Source organism: Onychomys torridus, chromosome 16 (assembly GCF_903995425.1).
Source record: "Onychomys torridus chromosome 16, mOncTor1.1, whole genome shotgun sequence".
Classification (NCBI taxonomy): domain Eukaryota; kingdom Metazoa; phylum Chordata; class Mammalia; order Rodentia; family Cricetidae; genus Onychomys; species Onychomys torridus.
In genome coordinates, this window is record NC_050458.1 from 11768447 (window position 1) to 11788751 (window position 20305).

At 39.1% G+C, this 20305-nt stretch overlaps 1 protein-coding gene across 6 annotated transcripts in view; it reads right to left on the reverse strand.

Moving 5' to 3' along the window:
• Nucleotides 1-20305, reverse strand: part of Sybu (syntabulin) — a 109503-nt gene that overhangs the window by 41288 nt on the left and 47910 nt on the right. For all 6 annotated transcript variants that reach the window (XM_036208614.1, XM_036208618.1, XM_036208613.1 and 3 more), the window contains one exon: nucleotides 4042-4239. In XM_036208614.1, the coding sequence (XP_036064507.1) occupies nucleotides 4042-4239 (198 nt within the window). The remainder of the gene's footprint in view (nucleotides 1-4041; nucleotides 4240-20305) is intronic.

Here is a 20305-nt window from a genome sequence, read left to right on the forward strand (position 1 = left end):
AGATATTCTCCAAGTAATGAACCAGCAACTACAAGCAGCTCTGGGATATTTTAATGGACTTGCAGCAAACCAGTTAGGGCTTGTACTTCTGAGTGGTTTTAAATCCTGACAGCACACACTGCATACACTCGATAGTGTGTGTGTGTGTGTGTGTGTGTGTGTGTGTGTGTGTGTGTGTGTAGGGCTGCAATCACCTGATTCCTCAGAAAGGAGGAAGGCCTCCATTCCTTTCCTTTTGATCTGTGTTATCACCCAGATTTATCATACTGTGCTCTGCCTTGAATTACAAACTCTCTCAAAATGGGGTCACACTTGCTCATCACCTTCATGCTCCCCTCACACTGAACTCATTGTACAAAGAACACAGTCCATTGCCTACTGAAGGAGCCAATGGATACTTAGCTCATGACAAACACTGATGCATCCTCCAATGTTTTGCCAAAATGGGAATAAAAGAAAAATGGGAAAGCAGCGTCATCATCCAATAGCACCATAGGAATGCTTTGCTTTCACTCTTTGATACAACTTTTAATTAAATCTGCATAGTTAGTAAGCAACGGAAGCCAAAATGACAGATGGCCTCCCAGAAGTTTCCAGAAGGAGCTTCTGCCTGGCAGTAAGGATTTTCCTGCTGAGGGCACCTCAGGATTCTGTTGGCAAAGAGCAGGCTTGCTTATTTGCTGCTCACCTTCCCAAGCCCTTCCTGCATCCCCTGGCATGTTTCTCTGCTTGGTCTACATCTCAAAGCCTAGGAGCCATTATTAGTTCTTTATGTCAGTGACATTTCAATGACTACTTTCTGAGGTAGGGACAGCAACATTCCCAAATCTAGAGCAATGGACCTAAAATTAGATGGGCCTAGGTTACTTAATCTTAAGGAGTCCCTGAGCCCCCAAGTAACAGTCACTAATTGCTTGCTATTTTAATAAACTGGTATTGGTTTTAATGAATTGCCTTTTTAAAAAAATAGAACATACATCTAGGGCTGATGTCCAGCTTTGGCAAAGGGTTGGGGGGAGGGGGGTGGCTATGGAGAAGCAGATGGTTTTAGCCTGAGAGCAGGACCTTCTGGTGCTTTAACCAACTGTCTCTGCATGCTACAAATAGTAAGAGTCATTCAAGGCCTTGCTTCCTGCATTTCCTCTCTTTGTATTCTAGAGATGAGCAGGTTTATTCAGCCACAAGTTCAGAGACTCTGTTGGCCACCATGCAGATTTTTCTCATAAAAGGAATTTACTAGAAAGAACTGGGCTCCGTCAGGGACTTTTTCAGTGACAATGTTTGAAATTTTTGTGGACTCAGAAAATTGAAGGAGTCCTTTAACACAAATATGAAGATCAAGAAACAATTGCTTAGGTGGTATTTATGCCTATGAACAATGCAATCAAAAGCAGTCAACAAAAGTTTTGTCTCCAGAGTCACTTTTGGGCAAGGGTCATTAAATCAGGATTCACACTTCTCAGTAAACCAGATCCATGAAGATGATGAAACAGTACCAGATACTTTGTGCACATGATCATTTTTTTATGGACTGTAGGCACATAAACAACCCTATTCTGGGCTATAAGAAAGAGATGAAAGAGGCCCGGGATGATATACTATACAACTTCTGCATGTACCACCCTCCATCATAATACAATCCAGCCAGAAGGCCCAAGCAAGATGAAGACTCTCCACTTTGAACTGCCTAGCCTCCCAAACCATTAGTAATAAATATCTCATGTCAGGTATTCTGTTGTAATGACACATGATAGACCAAGGCCAAAAAAGAAAAAAAAAGACTACTGTTTTTAAATACAGATAATACTAAAGTTGCTAGACCCCTCATATATTGCCAGCAGGAATGTCAAATAGTTCAGTCATGTTGGAAGCAAATCTCATAGTTCATTCAAAAGTTAGCATAGAGTTACCACATGATCTACCATTTTTATTCTTAACTATATATCTGAAAGAGCTGAGAACATGTTCACACAGAAACATGTATACAAAAATTCATGGCACCATTATTCACAATAGTTAAAATATAGACACAGCCCAAATGTCCATCAGCTTATGAAATGACCAGCTAATAGAATGACTTAGCATGCTAGGGCAAAGTGTTTACCAGAGGGGAACCTGGAGGGAGTGGCGGTAAGGAAGCCATTGGAACTCTCTCAAAATCTGAAACTGCTTCTTAAAAATGTTACTTTGAAATGAGAATTTCCACAAGATGGAATATTATTCAGCCATTAAGAAGAATAAAATACCAATACAGGCTACACTGATGAGTCCTGAAGACATTACTCTAAGTGAAAAACTCATACATGAAAGGCCAGATGTATGACTTCATGTCTGAGGAGATACAAATCCACAGAAAGCAGGTGCCAGGAACTGCGAAGGGAAGGAGTCAGAGAGCTGCTAAATGACTTAAGGTTTCCCTTTGTGGTAATCAAACATTTTTTGGATAAAGATAGTGGTGATGTTTGCATAACATTATACGGAGTAAAAGCAACTAAATTATACAATTTAAATAGATGGACTTAGGATATTTGAATCCTGTCTCTGTGATGGTGAATCTCAGGACTTAACTTGATGAGATATAGAATTACCTGAGATGCTAGGCATGCCTGTGAGTGATTATCTTGATTAAGTTAGCTAAGGTGGAGACCTATCCACTCTCTCCCTTTTGTGTGCATGTGTGTGCATACATGCATGCGTGCGTGCGTGAGTGCGTGCGTGTGTGTGTGTGTGTGTGTGTGTGTGTGCGTGTGCACGTGTGTGTGTGTGTGTGTGTGTGTGTGCGCGTGTGCATGTGTGTGTGTGTGTATAGCATAACCATGGGTGTTAAAGACTTATGTCATTCCAGTACTTCTTCTAACACTATATTTGTTTATGTTTTTGAGATATAAAATGTATTTTTTCATATATTGTAGGTTCTGAGAATTTACCTTCCCTTTTAAGCACATGGCTTCTCCATCTTTGCAATAGCTATCTGCATGTCATCTTACAGCATCTAATATTCTGTAATTATTGAAGAGATGCATCTACATGTAAGCTTGTTAACCTTTAAATCTCTAAAAATATATATTAGCTAATTTAATAATTATGCCTAGCTATAGAGATTGGCATCAAGATAAATATCTCTCTCCACATCTTTTGTCACTTTTTGTTTTATAAGTTATTCATAATACAGGTTAGAATTGATTATAGAATTTAAATGTCTGTTAAACCATCAAGCTTATACATTTCCAGATTGTTGTTGTTCTTGTTGTTGTTCTTTTTCTTCTTCTTCTTCTTCTTCTTCTTCTTCTTCTTCTTCTTCTTCTTCTTCTTCTTCTTCTTCCTTTTCTCCTCCTCCTCCTCCTCCTCCTCCTCCTCCTCCTCCTCCTCCTCCTCTTCTTCCTCCTCCTTCTTTTTCTGAGACAAGGTTTCTCTATATAGCCCTAGCTATCCTGGAACTAGCTCTGTAAACCAGGCTGGCTCCAAACTTGAACTTACAAGAGCTCCACCTGTCTCTGCTTCCCAAGTGCTGGGATTAAAGGCATGCACCACCACTGCCAGGCCCAACTTGTTTTCTTAAAAAACAAACAAACAAAAACCTGTCCATGATGGACTGATATACCACTATATTTAATGACTAGCAGCTATTGTATTAAGCACTCCACATGCTACCTCCTTTAAAAATTTTCCTGGGTCCTGGGTACCTGACAGTCAGTTCTGACTTGATAGGGAGGTTTCCAATGGAAATCTCTCTTCCTGCACCATATCTCCCTTAAGGGAAGAGCAAACCAATTTGTTATCCAAAACAAAATGCTCATCCCAGCAAACATACATACAAATATTATACAAACTGAGCAGATTGTATCTATGTATTTTGAAATATATATATATAACAACAATTAATGAATAAAAAAGAAGCCATGAATTTGAAAAAGAGCAAAGAGGAGTCTGTGGGAGAGTTTGGGGTATGGGAAGGGAAAGGGGTGTGTGTGCTGTTATTATATTATAATATCAAAAATGAAAGAAATAATTTTGAAAACTATGAATAGTAAGGGCACTTACCTGGCTTTATGACACCTCCCTTTGATTCCTTTTTATAACGAGCTGACTGGACACTTCCCTCACCAACCGTTCCAATCCTGCATTTCTTCCTGGTAAAGTCTTCATCGCTTCCAGGGCAAAAGCCAATGGGACTGTGCCCTGTGTCTGAGGGAGTCTTCACAGGGGATACCGACTGGCTGCTGGGACAACCTGTGTCATCTACGAGACAGAAATCATTGAGTGTTGAGTCATGACCCAGAGAAGCCAGGCATGCAGTGTGCCAGGCACACACACACTCATGAATTAATTGCTTGTAAAACCCCAGTGAACTGGGCATGACTCTCCTATTAGGATGCTTCTTCTAGTATTTCCATATTTTGGCTACTCACATTGGCAAAGAAAATGCTATTTTAAGGGAACAGTATACAGATAAGCCTCATAAGATTTTTCATCATGAAGACTTCTATAACATGCATTTTTAAAAATCAAAGCACATATGTATTTGAATATTTTCTATGTTATAATTTGTGTTCATATCTGTCCACAGATTTTACTTTTGTGTTTTGTTTGTTTTTGCTTTATGTTTTGTGGTTCAAACAGGGTCTTACTATGTGGCCCTGGCTGGCCTGGAACTCAGAAATCCATCTCCCTCTGGCTTGCAAGCACTGGGACTGAAAGCGTGTGCCATCATGCTTTGTGGTCCACGGGTGTTTGCATGGGGTGAGTAATATAAAATTTATAAGAAAAACTCAAGATAATTAGAATGCACTTTTTGGAGTTGTTTTTGTAAAAGAAAGGAAAATTCTTTGAATATTACTGACATTACCTAAGCTTTGGATCACATGGTCCATCATCTGGTCAATAGAATTTATAGGGAGCCTTGGATTTTAGAAGTTCAAAGAAACAAAGAAAGAAGCGATCCTATTTTAAACACATATATCTAACCCAAAAGAGGCCAATCAGATCTATCCTACTTGCAGTAAACTGGAAAAATAAACACTAAATTTCAATCACAGCTAAACAGAACCAGGGTCATTATTTTAGGCTAATGTGTATATTGTGAAGTTATTGGTGCAGATGCCTGTTAAGCAAACAGAAAGCTCACATTGTTGTTTCTTATAAATACTTTTCATATTTATTAATTTATTTAGGATTGCTGATTCATGCATTTAAGCTTTAATGAGAATTGCATGAAAATTTAGAATCAAAGTGATGTTGCTTTAAAGTATGTATACTCAGCAAAAGAGTAAATTTTCATTACTCAACACTTTTTACTAGATGAAATTATTTTGATACCAGAATTCCTTTACCAATTAAATAAAAGACTGTAAAAAAAGATACACACCACTAACAATCCCAGAATTATTGTATTTCTATGAGTATTTGAGTAGTCAGTTATTTGCCATCTACCATAGGCTGTCTTGGGACTCAACATCTGGAATAACGACAGGCTGGAAGTAGAACTGAACAGAATACATGGATTGCATGAATTACGCTTAGGCTTTGTCTAAAAAGGAATTGCCATTGCTTCATTTCTGCCTTTGACTTCATTTTTTTATGATGAAATGTCCCAGTCCCTGGAACAAAATGAACTTGGCACTTCAAGACAATGTATTTTTTCTTGCTTTTTTTTTTTTTTAAAGCTTTTGGACACACTACTGTTCATGGGACCTCCATGATCTGTTTCTAGAAGTGAATGGTTGTTAGCACACTGTGCCTGCAGATGTGCTATATCCTTCCTGATATGGTTGCCAGAGGCTTTGGGTCCTGTGACCCAAGGGTGAGCCTCTCTCTGGGCTGCCACCTTTCAGCTATCTCATCACGTGCTATCTTTGCCCCACCCCCAACCCCAACATTTACATGCCCTTGTTTCAGTGCAAAAAATAGAAAAAAAAAATCAGAGCTCCTCACTCAGGGTGCAAATTTGCTTACTGGGCCAGACTCCAGCAGTTAATACATCCACATTGCCCCAGAGAAACTTTTCCTTAATTCCTATTCCAAAGCAGATAAACTCAAAACAAATGTTATTAGAATGCTCAAAAGTACCCCCTGCCTTTACAATGATTTTCTTGTGAATCAGACCCATCAATTATTTCTTTTGAAAGATACTGGATTCAAATAAACAAAAATCTATTGCTTTAGAATGTCTTTTTTTTTTCTTCAAAGTGCCCAAAATCAAAGGGATAAAATTAAGTGATTTCTACTAGAAAAAACAGTGCTGAGAAATGCTTTTGAAATTGTGTTTTAAATAAACAGGAGTCAAACATGTTTTGATTGGTTCTATTACAACTTTTTGGAGTTAAAAAATAAAGTATGGCTGGGTGGTGGTGGTGCACGTCTTTAATCCCAGCACTCGGGAGACAGAGCCAGGTGGATCTCTGTGAGTTTGAGGCCAGCCTGGGCTACAGAGTGAGTTCCAGGAAAGGTGCAAAGCTACACAGAGAAACCCTGTCTCGAAAAACCAAACCAAACCAAAACAAAACAAAACAAAAAACAAAAAATAAAGTATGTACAAAGAATCTTTTTCAGTACTGTGGCTTGCTTCTCAAGCAGCTGGGATTAAGTGCTATGGTCTAGGCAAAATTTAGGATGTGAAACTGTGAGTAAATGCACAGGCCAAAAAAAATAAAATAACATAAAAAATCAAGAAGTGCTTACATTGGCCTGTGCTATCTGCCTGATTTGTCTAGTGGAACCAACACTAACAAAGGAATGTAGCTGTGAAAGAGAAGACCTATTATTTTTGCTATGGTACAGGACATGCTATGTTATGTAAGGAAGCACCCAGCACACACTCAGAACTTCTAGTCACCTGTGGCATCTGAGGGATATCCTCTGTGCAGTGCTGAAGAAGTAATCATCCTTTCAACAAGTCCTTCTGGGGCTATTTCTCTGCTCTTACCAGTTTGGGTAAAGATAATACTTTCAAAATCTGTGCAAAATATTCTCAGTTGTCATTTACAATGTATTTGGGTGGGAGCTCCACCTCAGCCCCTGGCACCCTATACCCAAAGAGTCTGGAATATTTGGAAGGAGTCTGGTGGAAGATCCACCTCAACTCCCCTCCCCAAAACCTGCCCCTTCAAAGCCTGCCAAACACAGCTCCACTCCCAGAGAGGCTCAAGACCACTCCCACAGGGTATGTAAGCAGCATCCCAGAAAACAGACTTGTGGTTCTTCCGGTCTCAAGTCCCTGTCTCCTCTCCGAGGGGCCAGAGAATTGCCCAGGAATGCTTTACTCATTAAACCTGGGCTTTCTAATTCAGTCTGATTCAGTTTGTTGCATTGGCCGAGAGACCTTCAGGAGGCCTAAAACTTGTCACAACGATACTCTAAGAATGGCAGAGTCAAGCTGCTGTTCTTTTCAATGTTCATTTTCAATCCTACAATTCTGAATTGACATAAAGATCAAGCACATTAAAAAGACATAGTTGGTTGGTGATTTAGCTCAGTGGTAGAGCGCTTGACTGGCAAGCACAAGGCCCTGGGTTTAATCCTCAGCTCAAAAAAAAAAAAAAAAAGAAATAGTTATTGGGGGCTACAGAGGTGGCTCAGTGGTTAAGAACACTTGCTGCTCTTGTAGAGGACCCAGGTTCTAGTCCCAGAACCCACACGGCAGTTCACAATTGTCCATACCTCTAATTCCAGGGAATTTGTCCCCTGTTCTGATCTCTTTGGGTACCAGCCACACATGTGGCAAATATAATACAAGTAGGCAAAATATTCATACACATAAAATACCAATAAATAAATCTTTTTAAAAAAAGAGATGTAGCTATTGAATCCACTGTACTTATGTGAGTCTTGTTCCTTACTGCTACTGACTGTTAAACTTGCCTGTGTAAATAAATCTATAAACTCACAATCATGGTATTTATAATTATAACATTTATCGGCTATATTAATATGAAGAAATTATTAATTGCAAACATTTCTAAATGATAGAAGTGAGGGAATAATTACCAGGCAGGAAATGGAAGAAATTTTCACAGGTTCAAATTGTGGGAGAATGCCTGTGATAGATAGGTCATGGCTTCATGAGGAGGCTGTAGTCAATTGTTGGTCTGTGGGAGGAGGAGGGACTGAACACACACACACACACACACACACACACACACACACACAACTATTATTTGATTGAATGCTTACATTTCACACACAATTATTTGACTGAATGCTTACATTTCACACACACACACACACACACACACACACACACACACACACACACTATGATTTCACTGAATGCTTAAGTATGCCTGTTCTAGAGTGCTTGATGAAAACCATTAGCAAAAACAACTTAGGAGAGGGAAAGGTTTATTTCAGCTTTACACTTCCATGTCACTGTCATTGAGGGAAGTCAGGGCAGGAACTGCAGCAGAAAATATGGGAGAACACTGCTTACTGACTCACTCACTGGCTCATGCTCAGCTGACTTTTTTATACAACCCAGGGCTGCCTGCTTAGGGATGTCACAGTGGGCTGGACCCTCCTACATCAATTAGGAATCGAGAAAATGCTCCCAGGCCAGTTTGACCCGGGCAATTCTTCAGCTGAGGTTCACTCATCTCACATGACTCTAGGTCATGTCAGGTTGACAATAAAGACTAACAAGCACAGCTCCTATAGTTTAAAGAACCAGGAACACATTTACACAGTGAGATTCATTTAAAAGAATGGGGTAATTTCCTTCTGGGAGAAAGGATTTGAATTCCCAATGAGATGAGTTCAGGATGGTCACTGATGGAAGTCAGGAAAAAGCAAACCTGCTTAAGACTATACCTAAGTGATCACTACCTGCAATGAAGCAGAATATTTAAATTTTTTGTTTAGGTTATGCAGTATGGGTCTACCACACTTGGTGTCACATGTCTCAAGTCACTTGAGAAGCTAAGCCAGGAGACAGGGATAGGAGTAAATGCCAATAATCCCAGAACTCTGGAGGTAGAGGCAGAGGCAGAGGCAGAGGCAGGTGGATCTCTGGGTTCAAGGTCAGCCTGGTCTATATAGTGAGTTCCAGGACATCCAGGGCTATGTAGAGAGACCTTGTGTCAAAAAACCTACCAAACAAACAAAAAAGGCTAAGGCAGGAGCATTGCTAGAGGTACTTCTGAGTAGAGAGGGGGCTTGGTATTTTTGATTGTTCATTTAGTTAGAATCTGTCCATATGGAATAAAGAGCAAGGGAAAGAATGCAGAGCCTGAAGAACCCTTAGAAGTCACCATGTATAGAAGGCATGGTAATAAATGTAGAAATATACATAGAGCATTTTCCACACTGCTGATTGGGAGAGAAAGGCCTTAAGGTCTATAAAGACAGGCAGGGGAAGCTGGCAGCCATTATAATTCTATTGCCTTGATGTTAAAAATCTTAATTGGGTATGGAGAGCCATTTTCCTTTCCAAGAACATGCAGTATAGTTAAAATTACATGACTACCTACAGTTATTAAAAATGTATGTCTGTGTATTTTATAAAATAATTTTAATTTTATTTTAAATGTGCTGTGGGAATTTATAAAATTAAAGGGATTAAAAAATCATCTATTGCTGTTAAAATTTTGAATTGCATTTTGCCATTCTAAAATTAGTACTCAGTACAAATAAGTCAATTAATAGTAAAAAAATTTTCTTGTAATTGTTATCCAGAATAAAATGAATAATTTGGCCTATTTGACTCCTTAGCTTGAAAAACTATGACAATGAATAGGCTTTACTTGGTTGCTCTTTATCAAAATTTTAATAAATATTAATATAGAAGCTTATTACTATGCCATGGAGCATTTTCACCTGGAGCTTGAAGCTTATCAAAGAAGAAGCTATGAAATACTGACAAGACCGAAAAGGAGCTCCTTTAGCCAAGGATGGGGTGACTTGAGCACCAAAAAGAGTAGTAAGTATGAGGTTGGTAATCATCGTACAAAAATCTATGAATACATTTTCACACACACAAAATTAAAATAAGCAGAGAAAGGTATTCTTCATTCCTTAAGTTCTTAATACACTGGAAATCATTAGAAATGGAAAATTGTGAGAAACTGTCCATTAGGGGCTGGGAGTAGCTCAGTGGTTATCTAGGATGCATAAAGCCCTGGGTTTGACCCACAGCATGGCATCAACCAGGCCTGGTGGTGAATGTCTGCAATCCTAGCACTCAGGAAGCAGAGGCAGGAGGATGAGAACTTTAAGGTCATACTACATAGCAAGTTTGAGGCTAGTTTAGACTCCACAAGATACTGACTCACACAAAAACTCTCCATTAAAAGGAGACCCATCAAATATACTGACTGCAAAAGTAAACAACATAATGCTGGCTTCATTCAGTGAAACTGAAATTTCTCAGTGGATTTCAAAGTTCTTTTTCTTTTACAAAAGCATTTTGGCTAATGAAAGTAGGCAGAATCATAGAAAATGGCTTTTATGCAACTTTTACTGAAATAATTGAAGGGGGCAATAAACTTAGTGAATGAAGTCATAGACAAAAAGCTAAGAATTTACAGTAAGAGCAGACACTCCCCAAATGTACACACTTAGAGCCACTGATAATTCACTGTCAGTCATGTACCATCTGAGGGCATCTGAGATGAGAGAGGTTGGGTATACAACTCAATGATAGGGCGGGCACTTGTCTGCCAAGTGCAGGGTCCCCACACTACAGAGTCAGAGGAAAGGACACACATAAAAAACTGTCCCTAAATCTATTCAACACTTTAAAGCTAATGTCCATCTTCCAAAATAGACAGTTAAACCAGTGGTTGACGAACTTTAGCCTGCAGGCCACATCTAGTTCTGAGTGCTTGTAAAAATAAAGTGTTACTGGAACACAGACACCCCACTGCTCTCCACTGTATGGGTGGCTTACCAGAAACAATGGCAGGTCTGCAACATAGGCTGCCTGCCCAGAAAAGTTGAAAATATTCACTAATTGGCTTTTTACAAAATGTGATCCCACAAGGAAGTAAACAGACACCTTTGAAATAATTAGGGATATTTCAGTATTCTGTACCATTACATTAATTCTATTAGTGATTTAAAGAATTCTGTGATTACATCATAAAATGCTTGCATGCTTTTATAAATGATGTGAAGGCATGTAAAGAGACATATAGTAACATGAAGTCTCAAGACTTGCTTTAAAACGTGCAACAAGGAATAGATGCAATGAATTAGGAACCACCACATTTTAATCTGGATGAAATTGTCAACAAGCATAAAATAGTGTAGATATCTTATTAAATAAGAAACACAGAGCCAAATGCAGAGTTAAAAGCCCAAGAGGTCAGAGCAGTAGCTAAGAGCTGAGACTTAAAACTGCCTTTTTACCCTTCACTGCTGCTGCTGTCCTTCCCCTGAGAAAAAGACCTACTTCCTGTGTATCTGTCATTGTATTGACTTTCTGTTCTGCTTTCTCATTGGTTGTTAACCCAACCACATGACCTCCTCATCACTGCCTGTCTATATAGACCTCCAGGTCTTCTATTGTTGGTATTGAGATTAAAGGCATGTGTCTTCATGCTGGTGGTGTCCTTAAACACACAGAGATCTGCTTGTCATGTGATCGGGATTAAGGGCATGTGCTACCACTGCCAGACTTCTGTTATGGCTTGCTATTAGCTCTGACCCGCAGGCAACTTTATTTATTAACATACAAATAAAATCACATTTCAGCACATATAAAATATCACCATAAAATACTGTATTAGTCTGATTTTGAGTATCCTTTAAAAATTTGAAATATTTAAATTCTTGTTTATTTTTATTCTGGGAGAGACCAGTTCTATTTAGTCCTGACTGGTCATAAATTCTTCATGTAGACCAGTTTAGCCTTGAACTCACAGAGATCCATTTGTCTCTGCCTCCTTAGTATTAGGATTACAGACATGTGTCACTATGCCTAGCTACTTAATTTAAGTATTATTTTAAACAAGAATCTAGTAAAAATAGATAAGAATGTGAATTTTTAATGACCATTTCCATTTTATAGGGTATTTTAGGCTCCCACTTTTTTCTCACTGTTTTTAAAATTGCTTTTACTACTTACAGATATATTTTTAGTCCAATTTTACTAGCATATAGAATGTATGTCTAATAGAATTTCCAACATTTCCACAAACATTGAGATAATTTATATTTCTCTATTTAGTATCTCACATAAATTCCTGACAATGATAAATATTCTCTTGCTTATAATTTCTCATTAATAATTACACATGACATTTTGATGTCATAATTTGCATGTTTTTGTTAGTAAAGCTTCATGTATTTCATATATTTGTTGGCCTTTCTGTATCCTATGGCTTGTTCATGTCTTTTTTTTTTATTTGAATATTCAGGCTTTCCTGCTGTGGGATGTTCTGTATGTTAAATGTGTTGCTCTGATTGGTTAAAATAAATAAAGTGCTGATTGGCCAGTAGCCAGGCAGGATAGGGTAGGCGGGACAAGGAGGAGGAGAATTGTGGGAAGTGAAGGCTGGAGCAGAGAGACACTGCCAGCCACCACCATGACAAGAAAGAGATAAGGTAATGGTAAGCCATGAGCACGTGGCAAAGTACAGATTAATAGAAATGGGCTAAATATAAGAGTAAAAGCTAGACAATGGTAGACCTGAGCTAATGGCCAAGCAGTTTAAATAATATAAATGTCTGTGTGTTTATTTTACAAATGGGTTGTTGGACTAACAGGGCTTGGTGGGTGGGTGGGGGATGGAGAGAAGGTCTCCAACTACAAATGGCGCCCAATGTGTTGGCAAGAGTTTCCACTTAAAACCTGACGAAAAAGATTCTAAAACGGAGTTAAAAATGGCTATGCGCTGCTTTGATAGAACTGCTTCTGTTAGTTGATGGTGCACATGGCTCCAGACCCAGAGCTGGCAGTAAACTGTACCACTGCCACTTTGGGAAGCTGAGGTGGGCGGAGCCAGCAGCCACAGCTGTGTTTCAGTCTTACAAAGATGGATATTACACAGAGAATCTGGTTTGTCTTGTCTTTGGGATTTTTAACTACAAAAAAAAGATTTGATCGTAAAAGCTGTTGAGTTAAATAAATATGTAAATTTTAAAGGTAACTTGACTTCAAAATTTGGATATAAGGATATGTTGCTTTGGAAAAGAGTCTCTGCTTTTGTTTCCACAGAAAGCCAGAGGCTGTGGATTTGTTCTAGATTAAGATACATCAGTTTTGATCAGCCAAGACCACCTGAAATGTCCCCGATGACACCATGGCCCAGATGATCCAACATCCAGAATGGTTTCAAGGCAACTAACTGGCTCAGAGGTTCACCCTAATGGACTACTCCATAATCCTAAAATTTTCTTTGTGTCCCCCATAAGATACAGTGCCCCCCTCCAGCAGGAAGTAGTAAAAAACAAAACAAAACAAAACAAACAAACAAAAAAAAACTACAGCCAATTTCCCAAAATTATCAAGCTGGCTTTGGAGATGGAATTGGCTCACTACTTCTCTAAACCCAGACATATTGCTAAACAAAAGGTTTAGAGAATTTTGTGTCCCAAATCAGAAGAGCGCTTTGGTGTGGGACAGAAAAAAAAAAAACCAATATTTTTATTTAAAACAGGTTGATTATAAATGCAATCTCTTTCTAAAGAAGAAAAGGGGATATGATATAGATATAATAGGATGAAAGGGTACGTCTATAGATTTTAGTCTATTGATACAAACTTAAAGTTAATTTTGTTATACTGTGTGTATATTTCTACTCTTGTTTAAGGTATTATGTTTGTACAGCTCATTTAAAATTGTAATAGATAATTAAAAATATATTAATAATTAGTCATCTATGATAATCATACTCATAGCCATGTTAGTTAAGTCTTTTAGGTATACACAGAGATATTTCGGATAGATAGGTAATCTTGAAATACTTCAAAGACCTACAGAATATGGCATTTAAAATATTTTTAAAATTTAGACTTTCTGGACAGTGAGACATGTCTGCTCCTGGCAGCACCAATTTACTTCAGAGAGGAGGATGGGCATTGAAGACATTTCATATGGAGTTTATCTTCACCTTGGCAAAAATAGCCATTTTGGCAAGAAACTGTTCTTGCCTGGACTGCTCGATCACCTGGACATGCAGGACCCATAGAAAGGTGACCACTAAACTTTGCTTGACAAAATGGTCCATCAGGTTCCTGCTTCACAGAGGAAACTGCCAGACATTTTAAAGGACACTAAGAAAAGTGACCAAGAGACTCTAGCCCTGTGGGCTGAAGACAAATGCCCCAACTTTACAAAGGAACATTAGGTGACTGTCCAGGCTGCCAGCTGTCTCTGTCTACCCTACAAGACTCCCGAAAGTTGCTTGCATCCTTCTCCTGGTTCTCAGGTAATATTATATCCTTCTGAGGTCTTTGATATGGTTAAAGACTAGATAGTTATAATTTCCTCAATTACGATAAAAGATAAGTTAGATATAAAACCTTAGACTCACAAAAATAAGATAGATAGGATATCTTCTTTAATATTGCAACTGTAATTCTTGCTTGATAATTGTTTTGTTATATGTAATTTTACTATGTAAAAGTTAAAACCTTCCTTTTCAAAAAAAAAAAAGAAAGAAAAGGGGAAGTGCTGTGGATATCGCTCTGTATAAATAAAATGCTCTTTGGCCAGTGGTCAGGCAGGAAGTATAGGCAGGACAAGAGAGAAGAGAATTCTGGGAGGTGGAAGGCTGTGGGGAGAGAGACACTGCCAGCCACTGCCATGACAAGGAAGATGTAAGGTACAGGTAAGCCACGAACCAAGTGACAAAGTATAGATTAATAGAAATGGGTTAATTTAAGATAGAAGAAGTAGATAACGAGAAGCCTGCCACGGCCATACAGTTTGTAAATAATATAAGCGTGGGTTATGGGACCGCGGGGGCCTGGTGGCACCTGGAAAGAAGATCTCCAACTACACTTTCCTAAAATTTACACATGTTAGATACCCATGGCATTAACATACTATTTTAACTTTTACTTTCATAATGTTTTGAATATTCAAACATTTGCTATATTGTCAAGTCTCTACATATGTTCATTTGTGTTTTCTTTCAATAATTTTTATACATGCTTAGAATATCTTTTTATCCTTGAAGACTGTCTAAATAAAGAGCCACACTATTTTCTAGATATCTATAGTTTCATTTTTCATTTTTATTAAATCTATCTGGAATTCATTACAATGTTCAATGTCAACGTTAGATTGTAACTGTTATTTTCTTATATTTTTCAGGAAATCAGTCATTTTAATACATTTCCAATGCTTCTACACAGAAATTTGAAGGAAATGAATATTTTGACAAGTTATTTTATACAATTTAAATCTTACTATCACCGAAATACTCATTTGTGTATATGGATCTGTGTTATAAAATTTCCTGATATTTAACAAGTATGCCTAACAACCAGTATCACCAAACACATCTGGTAGGAACTATGATGGCCAGACCAATTACACCAATTACATAGAATTGTTAGAATTTTACAACACTAAATCACCAGCTCCCAGACCTGGGTGTGGTAGTACAGGCCTTTAATTCCAGCAATCAAGAGGCAGAGGCAGATGGATCTCTAGGTTTGAGGCCCACCTCATCTACAGTGAGTTCCAGGACAGCTAGGGCTGCCCACAGAAACCTTGTCTGGAGAAACCAAAGCAAAAACTAAACCAAAACCAAAACAAACCCACAGACTCTCAGAGATTAGAAAGAAAACACTCTGGCAAAGTCTTAGAAGTATCTCTCTAAATTTCCTGGTCCCCACTTGAAATAGAAAATCTCAGAGTTCATTTGCTTTCCAAGCTGTTGAACTAAACAATCCCAGGAGACACATTTAAATTTAACATCAGTCAGAAGAAAACGCTGCTTTTGTATCCTAATGTCCTGAAACATTCAGTTACATTGGTTATGTAAGTTCGGGGAGAATCACTGTCATTGTAAGGGAGCATTACTTGGAATAAAATGGAAGTCTGTTTCATTCTCACAAAGAATTATTGATTTACATTCATTCAACAAATGGTTATAGAGTACTCACTATGTGCCAAATACTGTATTTATTTTTGAAGATAGTTTGATGAATATATATAAAATATCAAAGCTTAAACTGGTTAATATGAACTAGGTCTAATTCTAGCCACACACCATACACTGAAGGGACATAGGTAAGGCAAGAAAGTAGGACATTCATGTCCATCCTGTGATTCTCATAATGTCTTAGAGATGGAGGACCAGGGACTCTGAGAAGAGAATTTTCTACTTACAGAGACTCAGTAGTTGACTCAGAGTTGTATGGAAAACATGTATCTTTTAAACATCACCATATCCTTTTTTAATTTTCATTTTTGTACTTGAGCCTGTTCTGAGAGGAAACATCAGCAGTTCTCAGAATGCTCAAATTAAAAACAGACAAAGCAATCTGTCAGAAAGCAGTCATCCCATAATAAGCAGACCACAAAAATTTGAGGCAAGGAATGCTTCCATATTTCTGTGAAGGCGATGTTCCTGCCTCCACACATGGAGCCATTTGCACAAAAAGCATACATTTGCATTCCATGTTTTAGTAGAAAACGTTGACCTTTTATTTTATTCACATAACATCAACATCTTTCCACAGTAAGAACTCACATGTGTATAAGACTCTACACTAATTTTGTTTCAGAGTTATCCAGAGTATAATTATACTCCATGTGTGGAGGCAGGAACAAAATGTCCATCCTTCTGATAATAATTCCTGATTTCCAAGTGGGTGTCAGGTATTCTATATAGATGCCATGAGGACCAGTGAGCATTGTAGCAGTGAAGACAGATACAGCCGATAAGCAAGTAGAAAAATATGTAAAGAGGGTACTTAGGAGTGTAATGTACTATTAATGATGCACGCTGGATGGCATTGTATAGACTAAACAGTAGGAGGGTCCTCATTAGACAGCTTGTCATGGAAAGCTCCAAAAGAGATAATTTGAGTTGAGATGAGACAGGGGAGGGAGGAAGGGAGAAAGGGACAGAGACAGAGACAGAGAATATAGATAGGTAAATTAGTTCCTGGCACAGGAAAACCTTCTGAGATAATAAAGGCTATGGCACCTTGAGGACAGTGACAGGTGGCTCATGGGGACAATGGGTAATACTGAAGGTAGAGGAAGACTGAAGTCCAAGCATGTGTAAGGCTGTAGGAATCATTAAGCACACCTCAAGTATCTCAGCACATTAAGCATGAAATGACACAAATCTGGTTTGTGCTGATGAAGAGCAGGCTCCGTTAGTGATAATACATGGTAAGGACTAAGTACTGTTTTAAGCACTTAATACAGATCTTCACTAACTTAATCCAATGTCCCCCTCAGATAGTCACTATTGTCAGCACGACTTCCTGGTCACATACAAGACTGGCACCTTCCCAAGCTTGTAACTCATGAGTGGGTAAAGCCATGGTCTGAATCCAGCGAGGCAAGGCCCAAGTCTCCTTCAGCACTATGCTGTGTGCCTGCTTTAGGAACAAAAGATCAGAGGCAAATAAACCCACCTAAGGGCCACTACTGCAGTACAAATGAAGAGCCACAGTGGCCTGATTGGGATGCTAATAGTAAAAATTGAGAAAAGTAGATGAATTGAAAACTATATTTGGAAAAATAATAGAAAACGCTTATTTATGACCATGAAAAATGGGAAAGCAACAAGGTTGTATTCTATATTTTTTCCTTGAAGTGGCAATATGGTGGCTCATTCCTGGATGAAGAAAAATGAGTTTATGAGAATGTCAACAGTGAAATAAGATATTCGGATTTTGCCATGGTAAAATTGGGGGATGGATTAAACACAGCACTGAGATGTGGAATAGACAGACACTTGGGTGTTTGAGCCTCAAGCTCAAGGGTGGGTTGAATACCATCACACAGGACAGGTACATAAAAACAGAGATTAGATAAAACCCTTGGGGTAAGCCAGGATGAGAGAACATGGTGGCTAAGGAATGATGTGACAGGCAGGAGGTCCACGGGGGAGGGAGGGGTACAAAGGCTAAGGCAGAAGATCGTGGTGTGGAGCATCACTGAGAGGCCAAGGGGAAGGCGGCAGACAAGGGAACATAAGGCTTGCATCATGGCCACTCACACGCTAGTTGAGGGTAAGTTGTTGAGACAAGAGTTCTGGTGACATGTTGCTGTGAGGAAGAGCGAGGGATGGGGTGGTAGTTGCAGAGAGGAGAGGCTAGAGGAAATTTTTTTCCCTCTTAATGCTGTGGAACTTTGTGAATGCTAATGGACATGGCTTGTCCATGTACCTCAGATGAACATCTCACCCTCAGCCCCTCAGCTTTGTAACCTGTGTCTCCCAGAACAAGTGGACATTGGGGTAATTATTTAGTGGACGCCTCCCTTGTTTCTTGGAGACAAAAATAATCATCTCACATGTGAACATTCCCAGGATTTCTGAGCTAGTTTGGAGCCCTGGGTTCTCCCTTAAAAGTCCTTGGGTAAAGTACTGGGCAGGACAGGGGACGATGCATGAAGAAGTCTGTTCATTTTCTCGGATGGAGGACCAGGGACCTTACACAAAACAAGGCCTGTGACTTGGTTTCCTCCCAAGACTCAGGTTGCTTTACTTGTCCCTGGAAAAGGAATCTGGTGGGAAAATATCAAGGCAAAATATTTAATATAGTATGGGGAACACATTTACCTAGATGTTCGCAGAGAGAAGGGGCTGAACCTAGGAAGCTAGAGAGGTAGGTGAACTTGGAAGGGGCTGCTGAATCCAGCTGTCATGAAAGCTTTAGGCCAGTGCTTCTCAAACTTCCTAATGCTGTTAATACAGTTCCTGATGGTATGCTGATCCCCAACCACAAAACTATTTTTCTTGCTACTTCATAACTTTAACTTTTCTACCGTTATGAATTGCAGATACATGTTTTCCAATGGTTTTAGGTGACCCCGGCAAAAGGGTCTTTCACCTCCCAAGGGGTCACTACCCACGGATTGAGAACTGCTGTTTTAGGCAGTAACGGATCTTTCTGAACACCCTTCTCTTTAGCAATGTGCATTCATTTACACTTTCTAGCTCATAACTTCTTCAAGGCTCAGATTTTTTTTTTCTGTTTTTTAAAGTAAATATAGATGGGAGTGTGTGGGAAGAAGGAAAGCCTGGGCTAATGGAAGGGAAGAGATGGAGACAGACCAGGAAGCCAGTTCTCAAGTCTCCAGAACTCAATATTAAGAAAACTCTAAACCTTTCTGGGGCTGCCTGGATCATAGTAAACCAGGCTGTAGCAATGTACTTCCCCTTCCTTCTTCTCATATTGAAGACCCAAAGACAGCAGGGAACAAAATAAAGCAAGTCATAAAATCAAAGAAAGGAGGCAAAACTAGAATGCCCATGTCATTTGCAAGATTTGAGACCTGTTTTTGGAAACAAAGACTTGTTCTAGGTAGTAGTGCTTTTTTTCTATTTTTAATTAATGTGTATATGTGTGTGTCTGCAGGTAGGTGTGTGCATGTGAGTACAGGTGTCTGCAGAGGTCTGAGGTGTGGATCCCCTGGAGCTGGAGCTCCTGATGTGGGTGCCCGGAATCCAACACAGGGCCTCTGCAAGAGCACCAAGTGCTCTTCACCGGTGAGCCATCTTCCCCGCCCTAATATATGCTTATATTTGTGAGTGCTAGGGATGGAGGATAGAAGTTGGGCCTTGCTCATGTTAAACAAATGACCTTAAAAAATGAGGAGGAAAAGAAAAAAGGAAAGTGAAAGAAGAAACATGCTCCTAAGGAGTCTAATTCCTATGACAGTCATAAGGCAAAACTCAGAATTATGAAAGGTAGCTTCAGAGACAAAATGCACATCTACAGAAAAATGGTTTAGATAAAAGATGCCCCTTAGTAGACTATTGTGTCATCACAGAGTGATGTGAATGAAAGGGATTTCTGTGTGTTGACAAGCAATGACAGGTGTGGGTCCTGGTCAGGATGCACCTGCCAGGGGCCCTGCTGGGATTGTCATTGCTCCAGTTCATCCATAGGAACAACGCCTCTCCTAGAACATGAGCTCTATACATATTTACCCAGCAAATGAGCACAACCTGGCAAGAAGCAAGACAGAGCCAGTTTTAGAAATGAAACCATATCTATTCTAATAGACAGACGCCCTTCCACACTTAAGAAGGAACATTTTTTTGTCAGTTTTCAATTAAATTATAAAATACTTTTTCATGAGACTTAGAATCCCTCCCCTCAAATACCACAGATTACATAGAAAGAAAGCTTAGGATCTCCAGGGCCTCTAAAATTCGGCTGGTGCTTCACG